Raw genomic sequence first — 25778 nt, forward strand, 5'->3', positions numbered from 1 at the left:
TATTCTCCAGGGCCAAAATCATAATGTCGCCATCTACATCCCCCGCCGGCAAGCGCAAGCGCAGCGCCTCCCACCTTCCCGCGCCCGTTCCCAATAACGTCACAGCCGACCTCCAACCGTCCTCTCGCGACGCGTCCGGCGAAGAAGGCGGCGAGTACTCGACAGGGCCCGCTAATGCCAACTCCCACATCACCAATGGTACCCGCCACCCTTCTAAGCGGGCCCGCAAGGCTGCCGCCGCCGATGCCGCAAGCCACACCGAGGTGAACGGGGTCAAGTCAGCCATCAACAAAGAAGACCCCGGCGAGCCATCTGAGACAACTGTCGCCAGCAGCGACATTGAGGGTGGGCCTCGGTCGCGCCCCGGCTTACATATTGATTTACCCGAAGATGATGAGCCTGTTACAGAGGAGCAAATGGCGCCCCCGGTCTTTGGGCGCTTGCAGGATCCCGTGGGCTACCACACTAACCCCCCCCAACGGGCCGCTCAGTACGCGTGTATGCGGACGGTGTCTTTGATTTGTTCCATCTTGGGTAGGTGATCACACGAGCGGATTGAGTTTTAATTTCGGCCCCCGATTTTCTTCGGGCTGTGGACTTGCTCAATTGGGTAATGGTTGCTGACTATCACTTCATAGCCACATGAGACAGCTCGAGCAGGCCAAGAAGGCTTTCCCCGATACTTATCTGATTGTCGGTGTTACTGGCGACGAGGAGACACACCTGCGCAAGGGTCTGACGGTGCTCAGCGGCGCTGAGCGCGCGGAGACTATCCGTCACTGCAAGTGGGTCGACGAGGTTATCCCCTCCTGCCCGTGGGTTGTGACACCGGAGTTCCTGTCTGAGCACCAGATCGACTACGTTGCCCACGACGATCTGCCCTACGAGGCCGCTGAGGGTGATGACATCTACGGCCCTATCAAAGAGCAGGGCAAGTTCCTGGTGACCCAGCGTACAGAGGGTGTCAGTACCACTGGTATCATCACACGGTATGCTCCACCTCCTACACCATCGAACCTAACAGACAAAAGCTAACATCTCTATTTGCAGGGTCGTCCGCGACTACGACCAATACATCTCTCGTCAATTCAAGCGCGGCGCCTCCCGCCAAGAACTAAACGTATCCTGGCTCAAGAAGAACGAGCTCGAGATCAAGCGTCATGTCGTCGAGCTGCGTGACAACATCCGCAACAACTGGACCATGACCGGCCAGGAGCTCGGCCGTGAATTGCGCCAGATCTGGCAGAACAGCCGCCCTAACAGCCCCGCGCCCAGCGCCCGCAACAGCATGGACTGGGGAATGCGTGGGCCCCTCACCAGCCCGACAGGTGGCAGCAAGTCGCACCTGTCGCGTGTGGGTGCGGAGCACAACCGCGCAGATAGCCCCATGGGCTCACGCCGCAATGAGGATTTCGCTACTGGTTACAGTCTCGGATTGATCGGAGGTGTGCGTGCTTGGGTAAGTCACATCCCACAATCCCTGGATATATGCAGCGTGGCTTTATCTAGTGTAACTTGTACTAATGTGCCTCATACAGATGGCCCGCAGCCGCCAATCCCTCCAGGAACCCCCCAGCGGCATGCACAGTCCCACCGACGAGGAACTCGAGTCCGAGCACAACAACGGCTACGAGGAGGAGGTGCGTGGCCGTGCTGGTCACCTCTCTGCGCAGTAGATGACTTGGTTTACTGCCTTTGAAGCCCTATTGTCCCGACCAAGCTACAAATTGGGTGGTAAATAGGCTTGCCATTCTTGCTGTAGCCGCAATTTTCCCCCTTCCCCCAACACACCTTCCCTCCTATTCCTTTGCATATGTCTCCATCTCTTCATCTTGCATTCGGTTCGTGTCTTATACTTTAAATTGTGCCGTAACTGGCGGTTTTTCCTATGTCGGGCGCTTGGTGTCTTCTTTCTTCTTCTGTGAATCGGCTGTATGCTGGACTTCGCTGGTTCGGCTTCGATACAGTTTCTTTTTCATCATTTGTCTTTTTTGTTCTTGATCCTTGCTTTGGTTGTGGTTTGGCGGTTTCAACGCTTCTCCTTCCCCTTAATACTCTTCCAATGAACTTGTTTCCTGTTTGATGTCTTTGTATGTGGCCTTGGTTTGATGGTGATTGGTGTCGGTTGATCTGACTCCTTTCATCTGATCGTGATCATGATCTCTGATCTTGGTCTACCCTCCACGGCTATTCCTTGTCCCCCTGTTTGTTTTAGTTTGTTCATAAAAGCTGGAATTGATGGACAGCTGATCGGGTGAGGTACACGACCTCGGCCTTGGTCGTGTCCGGATATGGACTGCACATAGATTGAGATAGCTTTCGTTTCGTGTTTCAGTTTCGGATTTGGTTAATTGAAACTACAGATTACTGGATTTTGATAGATGTGTTCATATAAAATGTACTTGAACCTGGCAGCATAATCTACATGGTATCGTCTCTCAGCCATGAGACATTGCCATCTATACATCGGAGAAATTCTCCGTGCTACCCAGGCCCTGCAAACGGGTTCCTATTTACCCAAGAGGGTCTTGAATTGGGTATACACCTGGTTTGGTAGATGTGTAGATGAAGTCACGGATTTCAATCTGTCGTTGATAGATACCTAGGAGACCATCTCAAAGTCTTAAAGAACATCTACGGGGACATCTCGACCATTCCTCGGAAATAACACCGTGCTGCCTGATATCTTCATAATGGCTAGGCCTCTCTGTGCTCTGTGCTACTTGAAGACCGTTGAAGGTGTTTTGTTTTAACTTCCTCTTAGTGTATGCTATTTAGGAACTTGGATATTTCACTGAGCCTTTATGCCTACAATCACTTACACAAACGGCGCGATGATAAGGGTAAAGATTGATGCGATGTTTGTTTGCTTTTGCCTCACAGGTCTGGCCTTCTAGCCCACATATAAAAACAAAGCCAATTCCCTTCTCACAGGTATTCCAACCTACCATCTCCTCCTCCCTGTTATGCTATAACATCCTTTAACAGCTATAATCATCATTATACTTTATATAGCGTTTTACAACGCATACAACGCATACACCTTTTTGAAGCGCCTATATCTAAAAGCAAAGATCATATCTCCTCCTACCTGAGCGAAATTTGCAAGATAATGGAAGCTATGCGTGGCTTCGCACGAGCTTTGCGAAAACTACATCAAGAGGAAGGGGCTCAAACTTTGCGCAGAAGTGGCAGTCATGATCTTTGCGCACCTTCCAGAGTTTCCTAGGCCGATGCCGAGGAACTTTCACGGTCAACGTTGCCACTCACGAGGTGAATTCTCTTCCCTAGTGACTGTCCACCTCTGGTTTTCCTCAGGCACGTATGAAGATCCCTTCTGTGAGTCCTTCCCGCCAGTCTGTCTCGCGATCGTATCGCTAACGTTTCGGTAGAATACGCTGTTTACGACCAGTTCCTGGCCAGTCGAGTTCACTTTCTCCCCATCCACTCCTCGTCCCACCCTTATATGAAGGAAGACTGAACGGCATGCATAAGGTGTTGACTGGACAGTTTGGGTACACTATGACAGGTGTCATTGCACTTGGGTAATCGCCAAGCAGTCCTTTTGCAAAGAGGCAGTGGAGGTGATTAATGAGGGTGACAGAACCCTCGGTTTTTCGGACACGTTCCATACGGGACAAAGTCCATGAGATCTTGAGAAGAAGGTCAAATCTTGGCTTGGCTGGAGTAACAACAAGCACGCAGGCAAGAAGCGTGTTTCATCTCCGGCTGTACTGATACTTCGGGGAACTGAATCAGGAACACCGTGCAGAATATGGGGCGGGTGTCTGTGAAGAGTGGAAGAAGATGCATGCAATAGGTTGTAGTCAGGTCGTTGGACAGTGGAATTACATGTCCGCGGCGTGTTTCTATCATTCCAGCTTGCCTACGTTGCATAGTTCCAGTTTCATTATCACAATTATCATGCAGCATGTCCCTCTTTCTTATAGATGTTCTAACATTTAGCAATGATGTATGTGCTGATACATACATAGTTTGTAGGATTACTAATGGGTAATTGTAGTTGGATAATGTGAAAGATCAGAAAATTATCACAAGATCTCTTATGTACAGAGTGGTTCAATCGGCTATAGTCATATGAGAGTGCTGTACTACATAAACCTATTAGATTAAAACCAGGTCCAGATTTGGACTCAGGTGAGGATCATGGTGAGATATATGCTCAGCATAGCTTGGGTATTCCCGTGGAACCTCCCAGCTCAGTGCTAGTCCATGCAAGCCGTTATGCTGGCACTGTTCCAGCGATGACCATTTGTGCCCAGAAATAAAGTCCATAACCGACAAACATCCCGATCAACCCACGACTCTTCGACGCAGAAGATCTCCCGAAGGCATTCTTCGCCACAAAAAGGTCGCTTACAACAAACATAGCAGCTCCCAGGGCTCGCGAGTGCAACCAGTCGGTTGGAACGATCAACGGGGAGGTGGAAGTAGCGGCAGCAAACATTGAACCAATGATAACCGCATAAACTGAAACCAATGGCTTCATATCCGGAGTGATGTCGAGGTCCAGTGCATTGCTCTGGAGTGAGGAACGTGGCGGGGGATATATGACACCCAACCATTTTCCAGCGACCAGAGTCCCTACGAACGTGGCGGCAAAGATCGTCCAGGAGGTCTCGCGGTAATCCTGCAGGAAGGCTACAGTGTAGGCTATATGAGCCGCAGCGAAGGCGACGATGCCGAGTTGGAAAGATATGGATACTTTTCCTTGCAGTTCTGATTTGCCTTCCGACTTGTCGGTTGGGTTTTTGCTGTGCAAGCCATGGAATTCACGCTGCGAAGGAATAAGAAAAAAGTCGCCCAGCAAGGAAAAACCAAGACCGATGGTGATGAGACGACGATAGTCGGACCACTCTGTGGATGGTAGGAGTAATGGGCTGCTGAGGAAAGCCACTGAAGAGAGCATTTTGAATACGGCGGTACCCGTGTGTGATCTGGATTTCCATTCTGAGAGAACTAGCAAAGGCAGCGAGCCCAGCAGAAGGCAGGCGGAAGTTGAAATTGAGATATCCATGGAGATCTGAGGGTGAAATGAAATAGGTGGAATATATGAAGCAATTGAAGTAATATTCTGCCTCTCCTGGTTTAATAGGCAGTTTTCTTGGCGACAACCCGACCTCGGGAGAATATTTGCTTGTGATTGGCCTTGTTTGAAAAAATTACCAAATTATGTGTATATATATCTTTCATTGATACGAATCAAGTGGATTTGTGATATTCCCATAGTTGCAACTATAAATAAGAGAGGATTTGACATTTTATATGGTTATCTGCGGCGAGATTTACATATAATGTCCATATAAATGTGCATCTAATATGAGATTTATTACTACTGGGGATTATTTTCGCTCTGGTTCTTGATGCGCTATAGCTGTCTCTTATGATTATTCTTTACACTACCTAGGTATAATAGTGATCCCGACGCAATCTTGTCTACTTTGATAACCGGACTAGGAAATTGCAAGTACAACCATGACATAACTCTTCTACCTTTGCTTTCAGTAATGCACCCGCGTATACTGTATTCCCCTGTCTGTCTTTTGAGAAAGAAATATCTCGAGGTTCATTTTTATCGCACTCGTGGGCATCTAGTAACAAGGACTTGATTCACTTCCGTAGACGTTCGGCGTCTTCTGTAAGTTGGTGGTTCATCTTGAATAGTTATCACTAAGTGTGCCAGAAATAGGTTAGCTGGACTGTGGGTTTAATTAATAAATGCATCTTCCAAGGTACATCTTTATCTTTGGAAGCTTGAAGTAGTGATGAGAGAGAAACACTTGGCTTGTAGTTGTAGAAAGGTGAGGGGTTGCAAGGTGTGAGATTAGCGAAAGGGCTATATATTAGACATACTATATGAATTATGAGTTCTCTACAATAGGTAGACAATGTTAAAGTGATGTGGTATCTGACATTTTACCAGTGATTCTTATGCATCTGAGCTAGCGAGTTCAGGATAGAAACAAAAGGGTATCAAAATAAGAACAATCAAGCAGCAGTAATAGCCAATCTAATGTCCCTCCTCTTCCTCTCCTCTATATCCATCCCCTTCAGCCCAAACCCAACCCTCTCCCTCGGCCCACACAATATCCCCCTCAATCCCTCCCTTAGAAGCCCAACGTCCCTAACCAACTCCCCTTCAACAACCCCTCTAGCAAGAAGATCACACCTAGCCGTGACCGCCAAATCAAACTCCTCCAACCCCCTAACCCCAAGAATGGGCTTCACCCATCCCTCCTCAATCTCAAACGGAATCCTCTGACCCGAAACAACCGCCTCCCCAGTATTCCCAATAACACTCGTAAACCTCCCCAAATCCAAACTCAACCCCAACACCCGCAATCCCTCCAACGAGGCGACAACATCCCAAAACCGCACCCACAACGCATCACTATGCGTATGTGCATAAATCGACCCCTTATGATCCAACCCAGCCATGGGCACCCAGATCGGCATCCACTGGACTGTCAATCGTGAAATGGCATTCCGGGCAACAGGCGACAGCGACGCCGCGAATGCAATGAAGGTGTATAGATCATCGACGTCGAAGTGCGAGGCTTTGTACAGGATTGTCTCTGCTTCGAAGTAGATGGCCCGACAGACGCGGAGCAGGGCGCTGTTGCTGTTGCTTAGGGTTGAAGGGAGATGGGAGTGGGTATGTGGGTAGAGGAGTCTGTCGCTATGGCCTGGGACACGGCCGTCGTAGATGCGCCAGCGGGCCGGGGTTGTGGGGCAGCAGTGGCGGTTTTGGGTTAAGGAGGGGTTTGGTTGAATTGGATGGTTTGATTGGGTTTTATTTTGATGGGGGGTTTGGTGAAGGTTTGGGGCTGCGGTTGGACAGCGGACATGGCGGATTTTGCCTTTTAGTTGGACTAAGTGGATGGTTTGGGGGGTTTGGGTGTTTGGGGTTGGGGAGTTGGTGAGGACGTAGGACCAGATTATTTGGCGGAGTTCGGGGGGCAGACGGAGGAGGGGGGATTGTTGAGGTTCGAATTGGAATGGGTTTGGGGATGGATTCCAGTTCCAGTCTATAGGTGGGTGGAGGGTGTTCTCTGGGGAGCAGATTGCACGCGATTGGATTAAATCGCGAACAGTGTCGCGCCAGCGATGGCCAGTTGGATAGTAGTGCCAGATAGAGTAGGGGTCACGGAGGACCCAGGTGTCGAAGTGGCGCATTTGGGTATTTGGGTATTTGGAGGTTTAGATGTCTATAAGAGAGTTCAGAGTAAAGAAATATGGGGAAATTATGGGGCAAGTGGGCTTTTATGGAGAATCCACAATTAGATGGACTAGGACGTTTATAGATAGACTGGGAGAACTGAATGGAATATAAAATTCTTGGAATCCCAATTCGGGTCTTGCCGGACTGTAACCTAATGACGTCGAGGCAGTTGGAATTGACATTTTCGAATTTTATATCGAACATTTGAAGATCTTTGAAGATCAAGGGTGAATATATGGATTTATAGGGCATTTTTCCTGAAAGATCATACAACCGTAGAAAGGGTAGATACATACATATGTACTACTATACAAAAGTGCATATTACAATTTGTTAGCATACTAGTACAAAAAAACAGTGTGACAAATGTTTTAAAACCCCTTATTCTGCTGGACAAATATCCACTAATAAAAGACTAAGTATAGCGGGCGGTATAACATATTCAGAAGGCGGTATAGCTGCTTAGGAAGGCGGTAGCAGAGGGGGTGTTAAAACATTTGCGGTGTCACTGTATCTATTGAAACTCTCAGTTTTGTCATTTTAGAGAGTTACACAGCTACATACAATGGACATAAGTTTCTACACCCCTAGCTCCCCACCCAGCTCACCGCCACTATAGATTTATACTGTCTATCTAAAACGGGTGGTATGTGCCATACCATATTAGAATTCAGGGGGATTTTTGACCGGCAGTATATTATGTAATTACGGGGGTGTGGGGCCAGGGGTGTAAAAACTTATGTCCAGTCACTGTATCACAGCTGATGTTACTATGTAAGTTACCTAGTTATGCATTTCAATTTGTTACTTAGTCAGAAACGGTAAATTACCATTTGCGGTTTAAGACTATAGACACGCGTGGTCGCTTTACTCCCACCCCTCTCCTACAATTTAATCTTTCCAACCATGAAGCACCTATTCCCATCTTTCATGTGCGTCCTGCGAAATCTCGATGACGCCTCTGGGCTGCTCGCAATTTTTCAAGAATTCGAAAGCAACCGTCTGCCACTAAGAGGATCGCTTTCGGTTTCTCGACTTTCCCCAGCCTACCTAGGTAAGAGGCAAACATTTCTGCTGCAACAGCTCTTAACAAGCAAGAGCTCTTGAAAAAAAAGCAGCTCAATTACCTAGAGAGCTTACTTCCCTTGAGGCTGAATTACTTCATAGCCGCTATTAGGGACGAATCAGCTTCCCGGGAGAAGATATCCGTTTCCATTGTTTCGACGATCTAAAGCTCGTTTCTGATAAACAATACTCTCAAACAGCTTCCGCACTTCTTTCTATGCGGAATACGAAGCGGATATATTAAAAAAAACGTAGAGGCGGAGGTTCCCTAACAAGACAATGAAATGAGAGAAGCCGAGGACAGAGTAGATCTAGCGTAGTTGCTTGAACACGGTCACCCCTAGCTGCGCTAGCTATAGTAAGAAGAGGAGGACGAAAAGTCATAGGGCTATACAATCTTCGAAAGCCCTAAGTGGACGCTTGAGGATCCTAAACGCTAGGAGGCATATAAACTAAAATAGACTAACTTGTTCTATTGGGCGCACCTCGCTATTCGTTCTAGAATCAAGATTATATCCTAGTGGTACCTTAGGCACCTTGATTTACCTTCTAGAACCGGTAGGGTAGTGATGAGTCTTTCTTAGCGACGTTAACTTAACCACGTAAGTAATTCAACCATCTCCGGTCTCGGCCGGCTAAGAAGTAAGGGCCGTATCTGTTTATAGATATAGCTGAAGGTAAGATCGACGCTATCCCGGAGGAAATCACGGAAGGCATTCTCTAGAACGTTTTCTTATATATGGATCACGACGCCGTAGCGTCAGTTATAGATTCTTAAAGACCAGATAACGTATAGATCTAGGCTGTCGGCCCGGACTACGGCCTAGAAAGCCGGGAATCTAGCTCGAGTGGGTACTAAGCCTATCTGCGCGTTCGTCCTTTAGCAACTTCTTAATCACTTCTTCGTTGCCCGGCGCTGGCACTCGGACGAGTGGTTGATAGAGGATATATAGAAGGCAGCCTAGAAGCACCCGCACAATAGATGTTTTGTTTCCATGAAAAATGAAGAAACATATGATCAAATCCTGAGCCGGGAGGTTGCTGCCGCCATGAAAAGGCCCGGGGGGTAAGACCAGTATTCGCAGCTTTTAAGTTAAATGCGCCAAACCCATTATCTTGGCTTGTCCCATCATGCGAAGAGAGTCTTCATATACCCCATAATGGATTAGGTCTAGAGCTGAGATACCAGTGGGATGTCATATCAGAAATAAAGAGGGAGAACCTTTTTATCTCCTACTCCTGATATATGTGCCATGCTCATGTTCTTTTCTAGGTATACATGTGACTCTAATCCTAAGTAGGGATAGTGGAAAACCCAAAGATACCGTGAAAGCACCATATGGTGACCCAAAGGCCACGCACAATCACTTACATCGTACCTAGGTAGTATATAGACAATGTAATGCCAATGCAATGGTCGGAGCAGAGTGCTCCAGTGGCCAATCCAATTTTAATAAAGTACAGAGGTCAAAGCATATACACTCTAACCCTAGAATGATATATACAATGCAAGCCCAAAACTCAATTCCTTGGCCCTGACCCCTCAGCGCTCTCTTCGTCGGTGGCGTCCTTGTATCCCTCTACATCCCGATACTCGTCCACTCCACTCCCAGGCCCACCCTGTTGCACAGGACTTTCATGCGCAAACGCCACATAAACCGCACATGCCAAAATGATCGCAGATCCAACCCAACTAATCGGGCTAAGGGTACTCCCCCAGACAACCTTATCATAAAACACCGCAAAGAACATCTGCATATAAACCATCGATGTAGCACGCGACCCCTGAGGCTTCCCATCCGAGACAGACGCAGGCGGGACATACGACAATCCCGCCGTCAACAAAAACTGCAACAGGAACCCACAGACACCCAGCCCTGTCAGCAATGACCACTCCACCACCGTATTAGGCACCCGGAATGGCACAGAAGGCACGGTCAGCATCGCAACGAGAGAAATAACCGTCGTCACGGACGAGAAGTAAGTCACGGACACGAGGGGGTGCGCACGACGGCCGATCATACGGATAGAAGAGTAAGCACCTGAAGCGCCGAGCACGCCGACCAAAGCGACGATTGTCGCCATGACGTGGTGGTAGGAGTCTGTTTCGGAGGGGGGTTTATCGACAGTCGAAGTGGACAAGCCTAATGCCCATGCGGCTGCGGCGGTTGGGGTTGCAATTGCGGTGTGTGGGTCGCGCTTGCTGAAGGGACGGGCGATGAGCACGACACCGCCGAGGGAGATCAGACCGGCGACGAGCTGTTTCCGGGAAAAGGTCTCGCCGGGGATGAGGAGCGAGCAGGCGTAGCAGGAGATTATTGGGGAGAGGAAGGTTATTACTGTTGCTTCGGAGAGGGGGAGGTATTGGACGGAGTAGTAGAGGCTGTAGACGCCTGTGAAGCCGAAGAGGGCGCGGAGGAGGAGGAGACCGCGGACTGGGCGGGTGCCGAGTGGGGAGGGTGTTGAGGCGAAGTACATGTATAGGTAGCTTGCGATTGCTGTTATGGACATGCGGGCGAAGAGGATCTGGGGGGAGTTAGTTAGGTTTGCATAGAATCGGAGTGGGTGATATAGGAATAAAGATGGATATGAGATGATATCTTCCATTATTTCTGTCGCTTACCTGGAAAGGATGCATAGCACTATGAATTTCCAAGACCTGGGTCATGACATTCATGGACGCAGCGAAGGCCTGCGCCAGCAGGACAAGCCCCATACCCTTATTTCGCAACCACCATATCTGCCATGCATGGCGGGGCCGCGAAGCTGCAGCAAAAGCGACGGAGTCATCGTCTTCGTCATCCTCGATAGGACGGGGTTCTGATTGAGCCAATGCTGGTTGGGAGTCAGCTTCACTGGCGCTTTCGCAATTGTAGTCGTGTTCATCCTCGGCTTGAGTTTGCGTTTGCGTTGAAGATGATCTCTGCTCCGATCTCGAGTTCGATTCCGACTGCTCCACCCGGATCGGCAGGGGTGCGTCTGGATGATCCTGGTATTGGCCGGCACCTGAGGCCGAATCAAGGTTTGGAGTGACCATGCTGGGATCCGTGATCCTGAGGTCGTTATTGGAGAGGGCGGTTGGTGCGGGGATTTTGTGGGGGATGGAGATGGAGATATCTCGGCGACGACTTTTTTCTTCTCTCTTTTGGAGTCGGATTTCTCTTTTATAAAGTCTGGATGTACAGTTTTCTCCTCGAGAGGATAATAAATGCAGATAAACAATATATCCAGGCGAAAGGGAAGGATTCTTATATCTGCACTGGACTGCCGATCTGATTAAAAGAGATTTCAGCTGAAATGCGCATGACGGCGGAGTGGAGCCCCCGTTGACCACTAACCACCAACTTTCTTCTTGTTTCTTTTTGCTTTTTGCTCTATTTTTGCTTTTTCTTTCTACTTTTCACGACTTTTATGGTCTTTGAATTGACTTGACTCGAAATGGTTTGCAAATTTAGTTGCCTAGTACCTGGTTACTCCGGGCTGTGTTAAGAGGCACAAGGCACAAGGCACAAGGCACAAGCGGCACACGATCTACTACCTTACGTACAAGCTACTAGCTACATATAAACATGCACCTAACGCGGATATTTATCCGCTTCCTTTATTTCCTGCTATGCTTCGCTTCTCATGAATCTAAATTGCGGCCTTAGCCTTCCAGGGCTGGAGTAATATCGCTTACTAATCGCCGTTTTAAGTCGAGCTGAGAGATGAACCTCGTATCTACTTTATGGACTGCTAACCAATGCCTATCACAATCTCTGGCAAAAGTAGTGTGGCTGCCCTTCAGCTGGGAGGACTTGGAAGAGCCATTTCTCGCTGGAAGACGGGATCGAAGAAGACTGTCAATTTTGCTGTCTTTGAAAATGGATATCCAACGCAAGAGCTCGCTTTTCTAGCGGCAAATAAGTTGAAAGAAGCCGCCGATGAATGGAATGATCTAGAACTTGGTGTGCAGTTTGAATGGGTTTACAAGATTGAGGATGCCGCGTTCGTCCTTTCTTACGCGGAAAGTAACATTCCCGGTGTCCTTGCTGAGGCCTTTTTCCCGAATGATCTGGATCTGAATATACTGAACGTGTACCCTGACGCATTCAAATCCGGTACCATGCAGTGTCTAAAAGAATATCTTCCTACATGAGCTGGGTCATGTTCTCGGATTTCGTCACGAGTTTGCCCCCGAGGTGGAAGATGGGAACGACACCGGAACAAAGTCGGTGGTGCAATTCGGTCCACGAAACCCGACATCAGTGATGGCCTACAAATTTCCTCCCACTATACTAGCCTCGGACATTAACAGCCCTCAGGCCTTCTACCATTTTTCTGGGAAGGGTCTTAAACAAGAAAACAAATTAATACCTGTTGTAGACTATGAGGCAAATAACTAATCCAAGGTGGTCGATATGCACAAGGCTATAATGCTGCAATGGCCGAACAAGGAGCAAAAGCCTCGGTCGTTGTGACCTGGAGCTCGGTGAAAAGCAATTTGGCGGAAACTGAATTTGATGAAAGCCTGCGCTAGTTTTATCAAATCTATTTCGCTCCTTAGTATTCAATAGATCTGGTAAAGTTGCCTTCTTGCTCGTTTTGGCATGTACATTGTTGTGGACATAATCGCCTTCTTAATTTGCCTCACTGGGTGAAGCATATCAGGACAAGTTTGCCAAACTCCGAAGATCCTTTCTTTTTCACCCATGATTGGGCAGGTTTACTTCAATACCTTCTGATCCATGAAGAGGATCATACCACTGTGAAGATTTTCAAGATACAACTGCTGCTTCAGAGCTGAAGCTCTGGAAGGTGCGGTGTAAGAAGTGCTCGTGGTGTTTCGCATTACTGCCTACAGATATAGTTTTGCCACACCAAATATAAGAGTATCGAAAAGGCATTTCGCTGTGTGGGAACACGAAAAGGGTTTGTGACAGGTGCCGTATATACAAATTGTTTTGGTGATCAGCCGGGGACAGAGGTATACATTGGTTCTGAGCTTGGTGAATGGTTTTGGTTTGCTGATGGAACAGCGATGCGGCGACAGACGCTGTGATTTGAAAGATGATGTTGGTTGATAAATATGAGTAACCATCTGCTGCACAGTGGCGACCAAGGGTCCTGTTTGGAGATCAATCCCGGCCCCTTCAAATGAACTTACCAAGGCTTCAACCGGCAATTGAATGAGCTGGTCACTCAGTGGGAGAAAAAAAAGCCACATTCACACCGACATCGAAGACGACCCAGTGAAAGATAGAACCGTGACAATGGTGCTACAGTATTTAGCTCTTTCTTTGCCTTCGGATGTGAAGTAAGGCTACAGTATCATCTTCTTCCGAAGGAACATATATAGTTCACGTAATGACCGAAGCGATTTTCTTGTCACAAGTTCAAGTCCTCGGCATTGGAGATAGTCCCATGAATGAGATTATTTCTTCATCCTTTTCCACGCATTGGAATTTACCTTTTTTTTCTTGCCTTCAGATTAATTTGAAATTTAGCGTCCGAAGCGGATGACCCCAACCGATTTCGGGTACCCCACGTGACGCATGTCGATCATCCGAACCCGCAACCTTGTGCTTATTCGTCCGTGGTTCGACCCTCCGCGGTTCCTCCTCACTCTCTCAGTCACACTCCGTTTGCATGTAACCAATCGGTATCAACTGGGTACGAGCTTAAAGTTAGTCTCTGCTGATGGAGTGCATATTACTCTTTGTCAGCATGTCCTATAAAATTGTCAATTTCATAGTTTTCAGATACCCGACGAAAATGGCAGGAGAGCTGAACAGAATTTGAACAAGATCATACAACCTCTACTGCCTTATCCCGGGCCATGCTACAGAAACGCCGAGCGTGGAGCCAAGCTATCGAAAGGGCAAAAACCGCGCATTGGAAAGAATTTCTTGACGCCGCTGGTGAAGGACACGTCTGGAAGGCAGCCACATACATAAAACCTGGAGACTCGTTCGCGAGTATCCTGGCTCTCAAGGTCGGCTAGGGAATTGGCCGACAACGAAGCCAAGGCCAAAGCGTTCATGGACACGTTATTCCCCATTATGGCGGATCCCCAGCAAGAATCTTTATCCCAATCGCTGCTTGAAATCCCGTGGCAACCGATCAATGAACAGGACATCTACCGATCCCTAAACGCCGCCAATGGAACTACAGCACCTGGCGAGGACGGCCTCCCGACGCTGGTGCGGAAGCACTTATGGATATGCCTTGCGAAACCTATTACTCAGATATACCAGCGGTAGCCAGAAGTTGCATCGTTAGCTTCATGAGCGACTGATTCGCAAACATTGGGTTCGATGACTTTGAGACTGAGTTAGCCCCGCTGGAGAATCCTGGACTAGCGGAAGGGTCACCACTTTCCCCTGTGTTATTCGCGTTTTACAATTCTGATCTGGTGGACCAACCCGTCGATTTTCACGGTGGTTTATCGGCCTATATCGACAACTACTTCTGGTGGCGGGCAGGACCCACGACAGAAGATAACCTAGAGAAAATCCAGACCAAGGACATCCCTCGTATCGGGGCATGGGCCCAGGAAACTGGGTCAGGCTTCGCTGCGGAGAAAACCGAACTCGTCCACCTCACTAGGAAGAAACACGAGGAAGGCAAGGGCCAGATCATTATGGATGGCAAGGTGATTATGCCGTCGACAACCGCGAAGTTACTGGGCGTAATATTCGACCAGGAGCTACGCTGGAAAAAACACGTGCAACAGGCAGTCAAGCGAGCGACGAAAGTGAACATTGCCCTCGGCGGCCTTCGACAGCTTCGCCCGGAGCAGATTAGACAGCTCTACCAGATGTATATCGCACCGGTAGTTGATTACGCATCAACACTGTGGCACAACACTCAAAGACAAAACGCATCTACGACTGCTGGACACGGTTCAACGATGTGCGCTCATGCGCATCCTCTCCGCATTCAGAAGCGTAGCGACCTCCACACTGGAGGTAGAAACATAAGTACTGCTAACGCACTTGCATCTCCGACACCGCGCACGAAATACCATCACAAGGCTACATACCCTTCCGTGGGACCATCCCATATGGACCGCGCTGTCACGAGCCCACAAACGCAGGGACAACATCGTTTGATACTCACGGCCCCCACTGGCCGAGGCCTTGAAGACCATAAGTCTCGAAAGTTTGGACAAGTTGGAAACTATTGACCCGACACCACTACCACCATGGAGACCACTGTCATACCGCCACATACTTTTCACATTTTTCTCCTTTCTTTTCTTTTTCTTTTCTCCTTTCTTTCTAAAAAAGGAAAAGAAAAAAATACCTAGGCAATGTTTTCAGCTAGGTTATTGAGTGTTGACGTCACGCGTCTAGATCGCCGGCCTTTGTTCGTAGGTTTGCCACAAGTGTACGGTACAAAAGCCCCCTCGCAGACAAAACCTGAAGGAAAAAGTGACAATAACTGTATGTGACCCGTCGTCAAACACAAAGACCCGAACTCCCGCATCCCGCCATGAGCCAATCGTCCATAACCAACGTGCCAGAGGAAACTATCAACTCCATGGGTGCCAAAGAAGAGGGAGTCGACAATTTGGAGGGTTTTGAGTATGTAGTCGTCGGCTCAGGCGCGGGCGGGGGCCCATTGGCCGCCAATCTGGCCCGTAAAGGCCATAAGGTTCTCCTCCTGGAGGCCGGAGATGATCAGGGCTCCAATCTCAACCAGCAGGTTCCCGCCTTCCATTTCAGATCCACCGAGGACGAGAAAATGCGCTGGGATTACTTCGTCAAACATTACGCAGATGAGACTCGCGCGCGAAAGGACTCGAAAATGACCTGGCAGACACCCACGGGGACCCTGTATGTCGGATTGAATCCACCCAATGGATCAAAACCTAAAGGGATCCTCTATCCACGTGCCGGAACACTGGGTGGCTGTACTGCACATAATGCTATGATCACCGTCTATCCGCACGAAAATGATTGGGCTAACGTCGCCCAACTCACCGGCGATTCTTCGTGGGAGCCGAAGAATATGCGCCAATACTTTAAGCGCCTGGAGCGCTGCGAGTATCTTCCAACCGATGCCCCCGGTCATGGCTTTGCTGGCTGGCTCGGTACCAACCCTGCTGATCTCAAACTGGCACTAAAGGACTTCAAGATCCTCTCTATTGTCGGTGCAGCGGCTACAGCCATGGGCAATCGTATCCTAAGCGTGATCCATGAGAAGGCTTCCCAGCTGCTCGGACTCCTCCTACGAGATATTAATTCCGCTGATGCTTGCCGGGATATGACTGAGGGCATCTACCAGCTCCCCATGGCCGTGAGTCGCGCAAAGCGAAGTGGCACTCGTGACTTCGTTGTGGATACAGCCAAGGAGTATCCGCTGGAAATTAGGACATGCTGTCTTGCTACCCGTGTACTTTTTGAAGAGGGTGGTGGTATCAATGCCCCTCCGAAGGCGATTGGGGTCGAGTTCCTCGAAGGGAGCAGTTTATATAAGGCCGATCCCCGGTCCAGTTCATCCGCCACAGGCACCAAACGCTGCGTTCTCGTCTCTCGAGAGGTCATACTCGCAGCGGGAGCTTTCGGCACACCGCAGCTCCTCAAGTTGAGCGGCGTCGGCCCTAAAGACGAGTTGCAAAAGTTTGGGATTCGAGTTATAAGAGATCTACCGGGCGTTGGAACCAATCTCCAGGACCGCTACGAGGTTCCTATCGTTACTAAGACACAAGATGACTTCCCCGTCCTAGCCAATTGCACGTTTGGGAAGCCGGGAGACCCATGCCTGGAAGACTGGTACCGGCAGCGTGGGCCCTATCTATCGAATGGACTCAACATTGGGATCGTGAAGAAATCCAGTCAATGCGAGATTGACCCTGATCTCTTCATCTTCGGTGGTCCAGCATTCTTCCGGGGTTACTATCCTGGATACTCAGAACTCACCACCATAGACAAGAAACACTTCACCTGGTTGGTCCTCAAGGCTCACACGCATAACCAGAACGGAACGGTCATACTCAACTCAGCCGATCCGCGAGACGTGCCTGATATCGATTTAAATTACTTTACCACGACCCCGGACGAGGCTCAGGCATCAGACCGTGATCTTGGTGCCGTTACCGAAGGACTCGAATTTGCGCGCCGCATTATGGACGACGTCCCACCAATCTTCACGGGGTCCCTAGAAGAGGCAACTCCTGGTCGTCAGGTGGCCTCTTCTGATCAAGTTAAAGAATTCATCAAAAATGAAGCCTGGGGTCATCACGCGTCCTGCACCTGCCCGATAGGGGGGATGGAGACCCCAAGGCCGTTCTAGATTCTCGTTTCCGTGTTCGGGGTGTGAGCAACCTGCGCGTCGTGGATGCGTCGGTCTTTCCTCGCATTCCCGGTTTCTTTATCGTCGTCCCCATCTACATGATTAGTGAGAAGGCATCCGATGTGATCCTTGAAGATATTGGCGAGATAAGCCATATTTAAGGTCCAATGCCTGTTCTCTCGTTCTTCCTGGAGTTATGCAAAACTTTTATATTTGGGGCGAGATCGATAGAGAAAGCTGTGGTCACACTAGGTAGAGTTATCTTGTATGTCGCGTAACTAATCATATTCGACTTCGTCTACGACTTGTTATCCACTCCTTTATTTAATAAGAAGCAACCACTGATGGTGTTATCAACTTTATTGGTCATCATAGTGATTGTATAGGTAGCTTTTTAGACCCAGCTTTCCCCGGAAAGGACATCAAACAAAACATCAACAACAATCCACTGGGCATATTACTTGCTTTTCGTTACCAACAAAGAAATAATTTTTAAATAACTGAATGAGCGTAATATAATACTCGTATGAATTCGTTTGAACCACCACATTGCCAGCTGGGACAACAATGCTTCTACTGGTTCTCAGATAATGTCATCAGAAGTCATCGCTTTCTTTTCATGATAGCTCCGAGGGAGCCAAGCGAATCATGACACAATACCTGAAATGCAAGAAAAAGATATCACGGTAGCTTCTCAGGTGAATGAATTGCTGATGAATAACCTAGCCGAAGGGTCTAGAGCAGCCTAAGTCGGATACTTGGTCAGGAAAATGAGTTTGGCCAGTTATGGTATCATCTACATATCGAACCCAACCGCAATGAAGACGTCAGGTTCTCCGAATATCGTTGAGAAACAGGTGGACGTAAACTAAAAGATAGAGCCGAAGCATTTTCCCAGGTCTTTTGACGCTTTGCAAACACACCAGTCGCAAAAGAAAGTAGTCTATATTAACATGGGCAAACAAAATCTTCTTTGACTCTTTTAGACAAGCTATGAGCCCAAATAGTCCTAAGATTAGACTCTGCCCATTTCCAGAGGCAATACGTATCTATGCATTAGCAACTCTTTGAAATGCAGTGTAAGTTTGCCAAGCACTGCTCTAAATAACCTAGGACACAGTCATATTGTAAAGTTTAAATGAGTAGCGACAGCATGACGTTATCTTCCTTTACAAAGGATGTTTACCATAAGCCTGGCAGCAGTGTCTATTTCCAAGCTTCCATTGTGTATCTAACTCTAGAATTAAGGGAACAAACTCGTTACACTCCGAAATTGATATTCGGCATGTTCTAGATTGTAATCTCCCCATAAAACCTTTTCAACACAAACAGCCAAGTAACAATATTTTTTTAGTACTGTAGCAAAGAAAAAGAAAGGGAGGCTATAATATCAGTAGCTAGCTGGTATTCAGGAAAAATTCAGTTTAAAACCAGATTTATGAATCGAATCCATTGTAGGCATTGCCACCATCCAAATATTGAGTCTCAAGAGTCAACAACTAGTAAAGAACAAGAAGAGCAAAAACAGTTTCCTTCAGTATCAGCTGCCCTAATCTTTCGCCAGATGGATGTCATGGTTAAACCAGACTTTCTCAGTGATCTTTCTCATAGCCATCTTGGTGTCTGGCATGGTGATTGGATGAGCGGAAGGGAAAATGTAAGAGGCTGAGAATAATTGCTGTATAATGTCTCAGTAAAAAGAGGAAGGGGGAAGCAAACAGCTTGTTCGAGTTCAAGGTGGATGGTTGAGAGAGAATTCGAGATGTTGAGAGAGAAGGCATCTAGATGATGAACAACTATGGGCTTCTTAGTTGTCTCAACCTTGGAATGGTTATGGGGATTGCTCATCTGATATCCTATTATTATATAGATAAGCCCGTGGGTGAACATACTATATTGGTAGCTCTGCGCATAAACATATGTAGATTCAGATATTCCTCACTTTGAAACGAAAGCTGGTAAGATAGATAATCGGGATATAGTGATAGTACTCGAGTTGCATGCATTGCATGCACAATTAAACTGACTCGATGCAGGCTTTGGGACAACCTTGGTAGAACATAGATAGCTCGAAAACTGACTGATATAATACAAATAACAGCATAGATGAAGTGATATAAAGGAATAGTTCATACGACTAAAATAATATCTACCTTGAAAAGAATACACAAGCTCTATTCATACAAAAGTAAAGGTATCACCTCCCTTCTCTCGCAACATATTTCCAGTCCTAGACGTACCAACGATACGCTCCAACTTCAGCGCATCCCACTTCGAGAACAGCGCACGCACACCACCCTCAGCAGCCTCAATCAACTCCGCAGGATCAAGACCCAAGAACCCAACAATTTCGCTATAGAACAACGCGTTATCCGGGAGCCCGTACATGACCACACGCTTAACACCACGGACCTGGTAACGGCGGAAGTGGTGCGCACGCTCGGTATACAGTAGCACAGAGTGGCGGCCGGACACGAAATGACTGCGGGCACGGTTAGCCTCTTTCGGCTCGGTGTACTCGGAGATAGCGCCAAAGGAGACATTGGTGGTCTGCGTAGAGGTGGCAAAGTGGTTGCGTACGCGGACGAAGTCGAGGTAGGAGGGGATGAAGATGAGGGTGCCGGCGCCGCCCTTGCCGCGGCCGTGCGTGATGTTCTTAACCAGGGTGGACAGGATGGTTGTTGTGAAGTGCTTGAAGCGCGCGTCGGGGTCTTTAATGGGCGACGTGCTGTCGATGCGGGTGAAAGTTTGCTTGACAGGGACTGGGAGCGGGAGCTCGGTGATGGCGCCGGCGTAGGTGGGGGTTGCCTTGAGGCGGCCCGAGGCATTTTGCATCTGGGATGAGAAGAGGGCGTTGATCTCGGGTGTGATGCAAGATGAAACCACTACAGTTTGTCGGACGTGGCGGGCATGGTTGTCTAAGTACCAGTTGCGGACGCGGCCGAAGTCACAGCCGTGCGCTTGCTTCGGTTGCAAGTTCAGGTGCTGGAAGATGTAGTCGACGTGGTCCCAGTTTTGCATGAGGAGGGCATCGGCGTGGTCGACGACTACCAGCTCGATCGAGGAGAGGAAGTCGTGGTCGCGCTTCTTGACATCGGATTGGTCCATGATCGTACGCAGACCCAGTGGACTGGCTAGGATGATGTCGGAGCTGTAGAATTGCGCGAAATATTTGACTGTCTTGCGCGTGAACTTGAGACCCAGTCGGAACATGTCGTCGTCATTGCCGCCGAAGAGCTCCCGGAAATCTTCTGTCTTGTGCTCCCACGAATCATCATTTGGTGCTGAGAATGAGTCGGTGAAGCGTTTTTTGTTTTCTTGCTGTTCGGGCTGATAGATTCGAGTGATCGCATCGAGAACCTTAACACATGCCTGTCGGGTGGGCAGAATGTAAAGCACCTTGGGTCGGGTAAATCCTTGATCACGGCACTCGATGTCGGTGTCCGGGTCCTTGGCCAGACGGGCGTTGTTCTTGAGGACTTGGTCTCGGGTCTTCAACAGGTGATTGACGGTGTGCAAAGCAATAATATCGCGCATCTCGTTTGCATTAGAAGCAGTGCGGGCACCGTAGAGAACGTCTTGGTAGTTGAACACATATGGCGCGATGATCTGGGCTTGACCGGTGATTTTAGGCAGGATCTCGGCCGCACGAGACTTCAATTTTTGTTTAAGCTGCGCGATTGCATGTTAGTATTGGAGCCAATACAAGACCCATGTCTGTTCTGCATACCTTGATATTGATTGTGCTCTTCATTGGAGGAAGGATCGATGCGCTGCTTGCTCCTGTGTCGGGAACAGTATGTACCAGTCGTAGCCCATCCACCTCTTTCTTTATGGATGCCCATTTGTTCGATTGGATAGGCTCAATCTGCTTGGTCAAATCTGCACTCTCGCGGAGATCAAAGTGCTTCTCAAAAGCAGCGGTTGGGTCCTCGTCCTCGTCGACTTCCTCCTCTTCATCGTCGGACGGCGCTTGGGCTTCCAAATCATCATCACCCTGCTCTGGTTCCTCTGCGGTTTCTGCTATTTGAATCTCAGCATTTGAGTCGGTGGCGATCTTGCGCTTCTTCCGAGCTGGTCCGCTTGACTCATTGGGCTGAAGTAGCTGAAGGAGTTCGTTGTAAGGGCGTTCAGTATTCTCGTCTTCTTCGTCGCTGCTGGAGCCCTCGTCCATAAGGGTATCATCAACCAATTCCTCTTGGGATTGCTCGCTAGCATCATCTTCTTCACCAGAAGAGTCGTCTGATCTAGTACTAGTTAGATATAGTCATTAGACCTTCAGACCGTCAGAACTTACTCGGACTCATTCAATCGCGAAGTGGCGAAGGAGTTGCGACCACCACGACCACCACGACCGCCGCGACCACGACCACGACCACGGCCACCACGGCCACCACGGCCTCGAGCTCCCCTAAAAGAACCACCACGAGGAGCAGGCATATTGTGAATAAACTAAAGAGGTTTGGCAAATTCCAAGCTGTTCTGGCCGAAATGAGAATTTTGGGTGCTTATCTTATCTTAGCGCGAAATTTCCCACACACAACAGAATCGGAACAATCAGAGCGGCTCACTCCACTTCCCAAGGAAAAATTGAACCTCCGAGAAACGAAAGGAAGTTTGGATCTTGAAACTTGCAAGATATTCCATCCATCTCCAAATTAATCATGGCTGAAGATTCTTTCCTTCATCTCGCTCGCCCCCTCGGCCCCGTTAGCGTGGGGACCGCTCCTACCACTGCCCCTCTGAATGTGGTCATTCAACCCCAGGTATGTTGCGATATGTGTCTGCTATGATCTGAGGGGTAAACTCATTCCTCCCAAGGCAATCTTCTCAGTTCTCGACCACTCTCTTCGCCGCAACGCCGACCAGGAGCGAGTCATCGGTACCCTCCTCGGAACACGATCTGAGGATGGAAGTGAGGTCGAGGTCCGATCCGCCTTCGCTGTCGGCCACTCCGAGGCTGAGGACCAGGTCGAAGTCGATATGGAATACCACAAGCAGATGCTCGCTTTGCACCTGAAGGCCAACCCCCGCGAAGTCTTGGTTGGCTGGTACGCCACTGCTTCCGAGCTCAACACCTTCTCCGCTTTGATCCAGAACTTCTACAGCGGCCAGGGTGATGGTACCTGGCCTCACCCCGCCGTCCACCTGACTGTCTCCACTGAGGCTGGAAAGGATCTCGAGACCCGCGCCTACATTTCCGCCCCCGTTGGTGTCACCGCTGAGCGTGCTGCCGACAGCGCTGCTTTCATCCCCGTTCCCTACGAGCTCCGATACGGCGAGGCCGACAAGAGCGGTCTTGAGTCTATCGCCAACGCCAAGGATGCCGAGGACCGTTCCACTTCCGTCACTTCCGACATTGAGTCTCTGGAGCGCGCCATTGAGGAGGTCCTGTCCATGGTTGACCGCGTCTCGCGCTACGTCGAGTCCGTGATCGACGAGGAGACCCCCGCTTCTACTGCCATGGGCCAATTCCTGCTTAACGCTCTCGCTCTCGCTCCCAAGGTCGAGCCTGCTGACATTGAGCGTGACTTGTATGTTGAACTTGCATTATATTCCCTGGTGTTTCTTTTCACTAACTTTCCACAGCAACAACCACATCCAGGACGTCCTGGTCGTTTCTTACCTCGCCAACACCGTGCGCACACAGATGGAGCTTTCCACTCGGCTAGCAACCGCCCAGCTTACCCTCGGCAGCGGCGGCGGCGGTGGCGGCGGCGGCGGCGGCGAAGGCCCCGCTACCGGCGACCAGCGCAACCAGCGTGGCGGCAAGGGCAACACCCAAGGCGGCCGCCCACGCCAGGACCGCACCGAGGAAGCCCGCGCATGAGAGGTTTCCCACAGCAAAAAAACGCTGATGCATAATGTGACCAATTGCGAGAGGAACATATCCCTTCAAGTGAACGTCGATGTTTCGTCTCACGTTCTCTTCCCTTTCTATCTCACCCCTCCCTGACGTTATTACTTTTGGGTCTTCCGCTTCTTTGTTTACTATCCCTCTACCGCCTTCTTCCTTTTTTTTCCTTTTTCCGGTTTCCTTTTTTTTTACCTCGCGAGGCTTACATGTTCTCTCCGGAGCTCACGGACTGCGGCCTGGTCACGTCCCATCAACGGCTTCCAGACTCGGTCTGTCTTGACGTTCAAACACGGTCTTCAGCACATGGTGTTGTGGTATTGAGGCCGATTCAATATCAATACGATTGGTATAATGTGTGGTGGTGGTTGATGAGGGTGACGATATCGTTACCGTTCGACAATAGAGAATATTTGGGGGTGATGAGTCTAGACTGTTGAAGATGAGAGATGGGTCTGCTGAGAGCCCATCTCTCTGGTTTACGAAGTCGCATCTTTCTAGGCGCGGCGTTTTCAGTTATGATGAAATGGACATAAAAGTTCTAGAGCTTCTTCGTATTGTATATTTCCTACCATTTACTACTCCGGCCATGGCCATAGAGGTTCACGTTACAGTCCTCCTTGATCAATGATATTTGTATAGTTTCAACTCCATGGAAGTATCATGCGTTTCCTGTCGGCTGTAAGCTGAATGACTCTGGAATATAGGTTTTTATCCTGGTTAATCTACATACCATCGTCCCACATGTCAGGGCAAGATCCCATCATTCGCTGTCTAACTATTGCTTGATGCAGCATAATATGTAAAGTCCTACGCTTTCTAATCGTGTTATCCTCTATTGTCGTCTTTCCTATGTATGTTCTTTTCATTGACCCTATAGATGTGTGGCCCCGTTAATGCCTTGGATCAGGCCGTGTTCGCTAGTTATAACTACACCCAAGTCTGCTTCTTAGAGAATCACTCTTTCTCCTCTTTTTCCGTCCCTCTCATATTTCAAAGGGTTTCTATCCATATTTCTTTCTAGATTATGTATCAAAAAAGATATTTATGAAACATGGGAAGACCCTGAACTTCTATTTATACGGTCTCGACCTTCATGCTACCACTGTCATCTTCCACTACTTTAAGTATTCACCTCTGACAAGAACCCCACTGAAATTGAAGTGCATCCTCACCGCGACTGTATAACAGTTGCTCATTCTTGGTGTTCAGATACCTGAGCCTCCTAGGCCGAGATCAGACTCCTTTGTTCTTTGGGCCTTATAGGCCCAGTTTGCTCATGAAAAGGAGTCACGTTCCTTATACGTGCTTCTCATCTCTCTCTCAGCAAGGCCCTGAACAATCCGGGGCGGTCAATTGCGTGGATTATTCTTGATCGCAGCGAAATACCCTTGGAAAATGAGGAAACGTGAACGAAGGTGGCAGAGATTAAGTGGGAGCGCGCATCATCACTCACTCTAAATAATTGGCGGAAGATTATCTCCAGAGTGTAAGGATCTCGAGCGATAGATGCTTCCTGGATGGTCCATTGATTTATAACTCTGCGGAGAGGGGAATCCGCGACCTTTGAATTGTCCCCCAGGCCATGTTCGCAAAGGGTAAGCATTCTGAATGTGATCTCATACTTGATAATGATATATGATCCAACTTTTCATAGATGGACATCTACGTGGTACACAATATCAACTACAAGCATGCCGATTTGTTTAATAATCTCGCACACAACACCATGTCTTACGCCGACGCAGCTACAGAGGCTCAAGAAGTCTCCCGAGGATGTAGTTAAGTTCGGAGATGCTAGGTTATATGGTGTCCAAGCCGAAGTCCTTGGTACTTATTGATCGAACATTGATCCGTCCTGAATACCAGTAAGAAGCCTCACTTGGCAGGCCTTCATCATATTGCTGTATCTCATGTACGGACCCTCGCAAGCACCCTTTTTGATGAGGACTTTGATTTCGACCGGATCCAGTCTGACAAGCTGACTCCAACTGTGATTATATGTCTTGAGGACGGTAGGCAGCACTAGCCCCAGCCCCAGCACATTTTGGTCGCTCTGCCCACATCGTCTCCCACGCTCGCCCTTCCACTCCGTCCCTCCCTTGTTCTATCTAGCCTCTGATTCAAGCCCGACATATCAGTATATTGCTTGGATGCAAAAATTTCAGCTTTCTCTTTACGCTCCTCGTCGTCCTCTTGTGCATTTTGAACGAACAACTCTTAGCTCAGGACAACTGACTCAAGCCTTGTGAGCAAATGCAGGACCACCTGTTTCTGGCTGAACCCGCCTACCATTGATACTCGAGACTCACGCAACTCAAGCAACGGTAGTGGACG

General features: G+C 48.8%; 8 protein-coding genes across 8 annotated transcripts; 4 read left to right on the forward strand and 4 right to left on the reverse strand.

Annotated features, from left to right (window-relative positions):
- Positions 1–23: 23 nt before the first annotated feature.
- N7471_002110 (choline-phosphate cytidylyltransferase) lies at positions 24–2088 on the forward strand (the record flags this gene model as incomplete). The annotated part of the gene is made up of 4 exons (XM_057274830.1): positions 24–538; positions 639–989; positions 1051–1459; positions 1539–2088. 4 exons carry the CDS (start codon positions 24–26, stop codon positions 1674–1676), a joined length of 1413 nt encoding a protein of 470 aa, XP_057139468.1. The 3' UTR covers positions 1677–2088.
- Positions 2089–4243: 2155 nt separating this feature from the next.
- N7471_002111 (lysoplasmalogenase) lies at positions 4244–4930 on the reverse strand (the record flags this gene model as incomplete). The annotated part of the gene is made up of 1 exon (XM_057274831.1): positions 4244–4930. One exon carries the CDS (start codon positions 4928–4930, stop codon positions 4244–4246), a length of 687 nt encoding a protein of 228 aa, XP_057139469.1.
- A 1079-nt stretch (positions 4931–6009) lies between these two features.
- Positions 6010–7197, reverse strand: N7471_002112 (uncharacterized protein; the record flags this gene model as incomplete). The annotated part of the gene is made up of 1 exon (XM_057274832.1): positions 6010–7197. One exon carries the CDS (start codon positions 7195–7197, stop codon positions 6010–6012), a length of 1188 nt encoding a protein of 395 aa, XP_057139470.1.
- Positions 7198–9829: 2632 nt separating this feature from the next.
- Positions 9830–11345, reverse strand: N7471_002113 (DMT family transporter; the record flags this gene model as incomplete). Its single annotated transcript, XM_057274833.1, has 2 exons — positions 9830–10834; positions 10932–11345. 2 exons carry the CDS (start codon positions 11343–11345, stop codon positions 9830–9832), a joined length of 1419 nt encoding a protein of 472 aa, XP_057139471.1.
- A 705-nt stretch (positions 11346–12050) lies between these two features.
- On the forward strand, positions 12051–12446 carry N7471_002114 (uncharacterized protein; the record flags this gene model as incomplete). The annotated part of the gene is made up of 1 exon (XM_057274834.1): positions 12051–12446. One exon carries the CDS (start codon positions 12051–12053, stop codon positions 12444–12446), a length of 396 nt encoding a protein of 131 aa, XP_057139472.1.
- A 3338-nt stretch (positions 12447–15784) lies between these two features.
- Positions 15785–17587, forward strand: N7471_002115 (GMC family oxidoreductase; the record flags this gene model as incomplete). The annotated part of the gene is made up of 1 exon (XM_057274835.1): positions 15785–17587. The coding sequence occupies one exon, from the start codon at positions 15785–15787 to the stop codon at positions 17585–17587; it is 1803 nt and encodes a 600-aa protein (XP_057139473.1).
- A 2178-nt stretch (positions 17588–19765) lies between these two features.
- On the reverse strand, positions 19766–22027 carry N7471_002116 (UTP25 family protein; the record flags this gene model as incomplete). The annotated part of the gene is made up of 3 exons (XM_057274836.1): positions 19766–21259; positions 21318–21834; positions 21885–22027. 3 exons carry the CDS (start codon positions 22025–22027, stop codon positions 19766–19768), a joined length of 2154 nt encoding a protein of 717 aa, XP_057139474.1.
- Positions 22028–22251: 224 nt separating this feature from the next.
- Positions 22252–23417, forward strand: N7471_002117 (eukaryotic translation initiation factor 3 subunit F; the record flags this gene model as incomplete). Its single annotated transcript, XM_057274837.1, has 3 exons — positions 22252–22353; positions 22409–23121; positions 23177–23417. The coding sequence occupies 3 exons, from the start codon at positions 22252–22254 to the stop codon at positions 23415–23417; spliced, it is 1056 nt and encodes a 351-aa protein (XP_057139475.1).
- Positions 23418–25778: the final 2361 nt, after the last annotated feature.

The sequence above is a fragment of the Penicillium samsonianum genome (genome assembly GCF_028829775.1).
Source record: "Penicillium samsonianum strain IBT 33392 chromosome Unknown utg000002l_segment0_segment0, whole genome shotgun sequence".
Taxonomy (NCBI): Eukaryota; Fungi; Ascomycota; class Eurotiomycetes; order Eurotiales; family Aspergillaceae; genus Penicillium; species Penicillium samsonianum.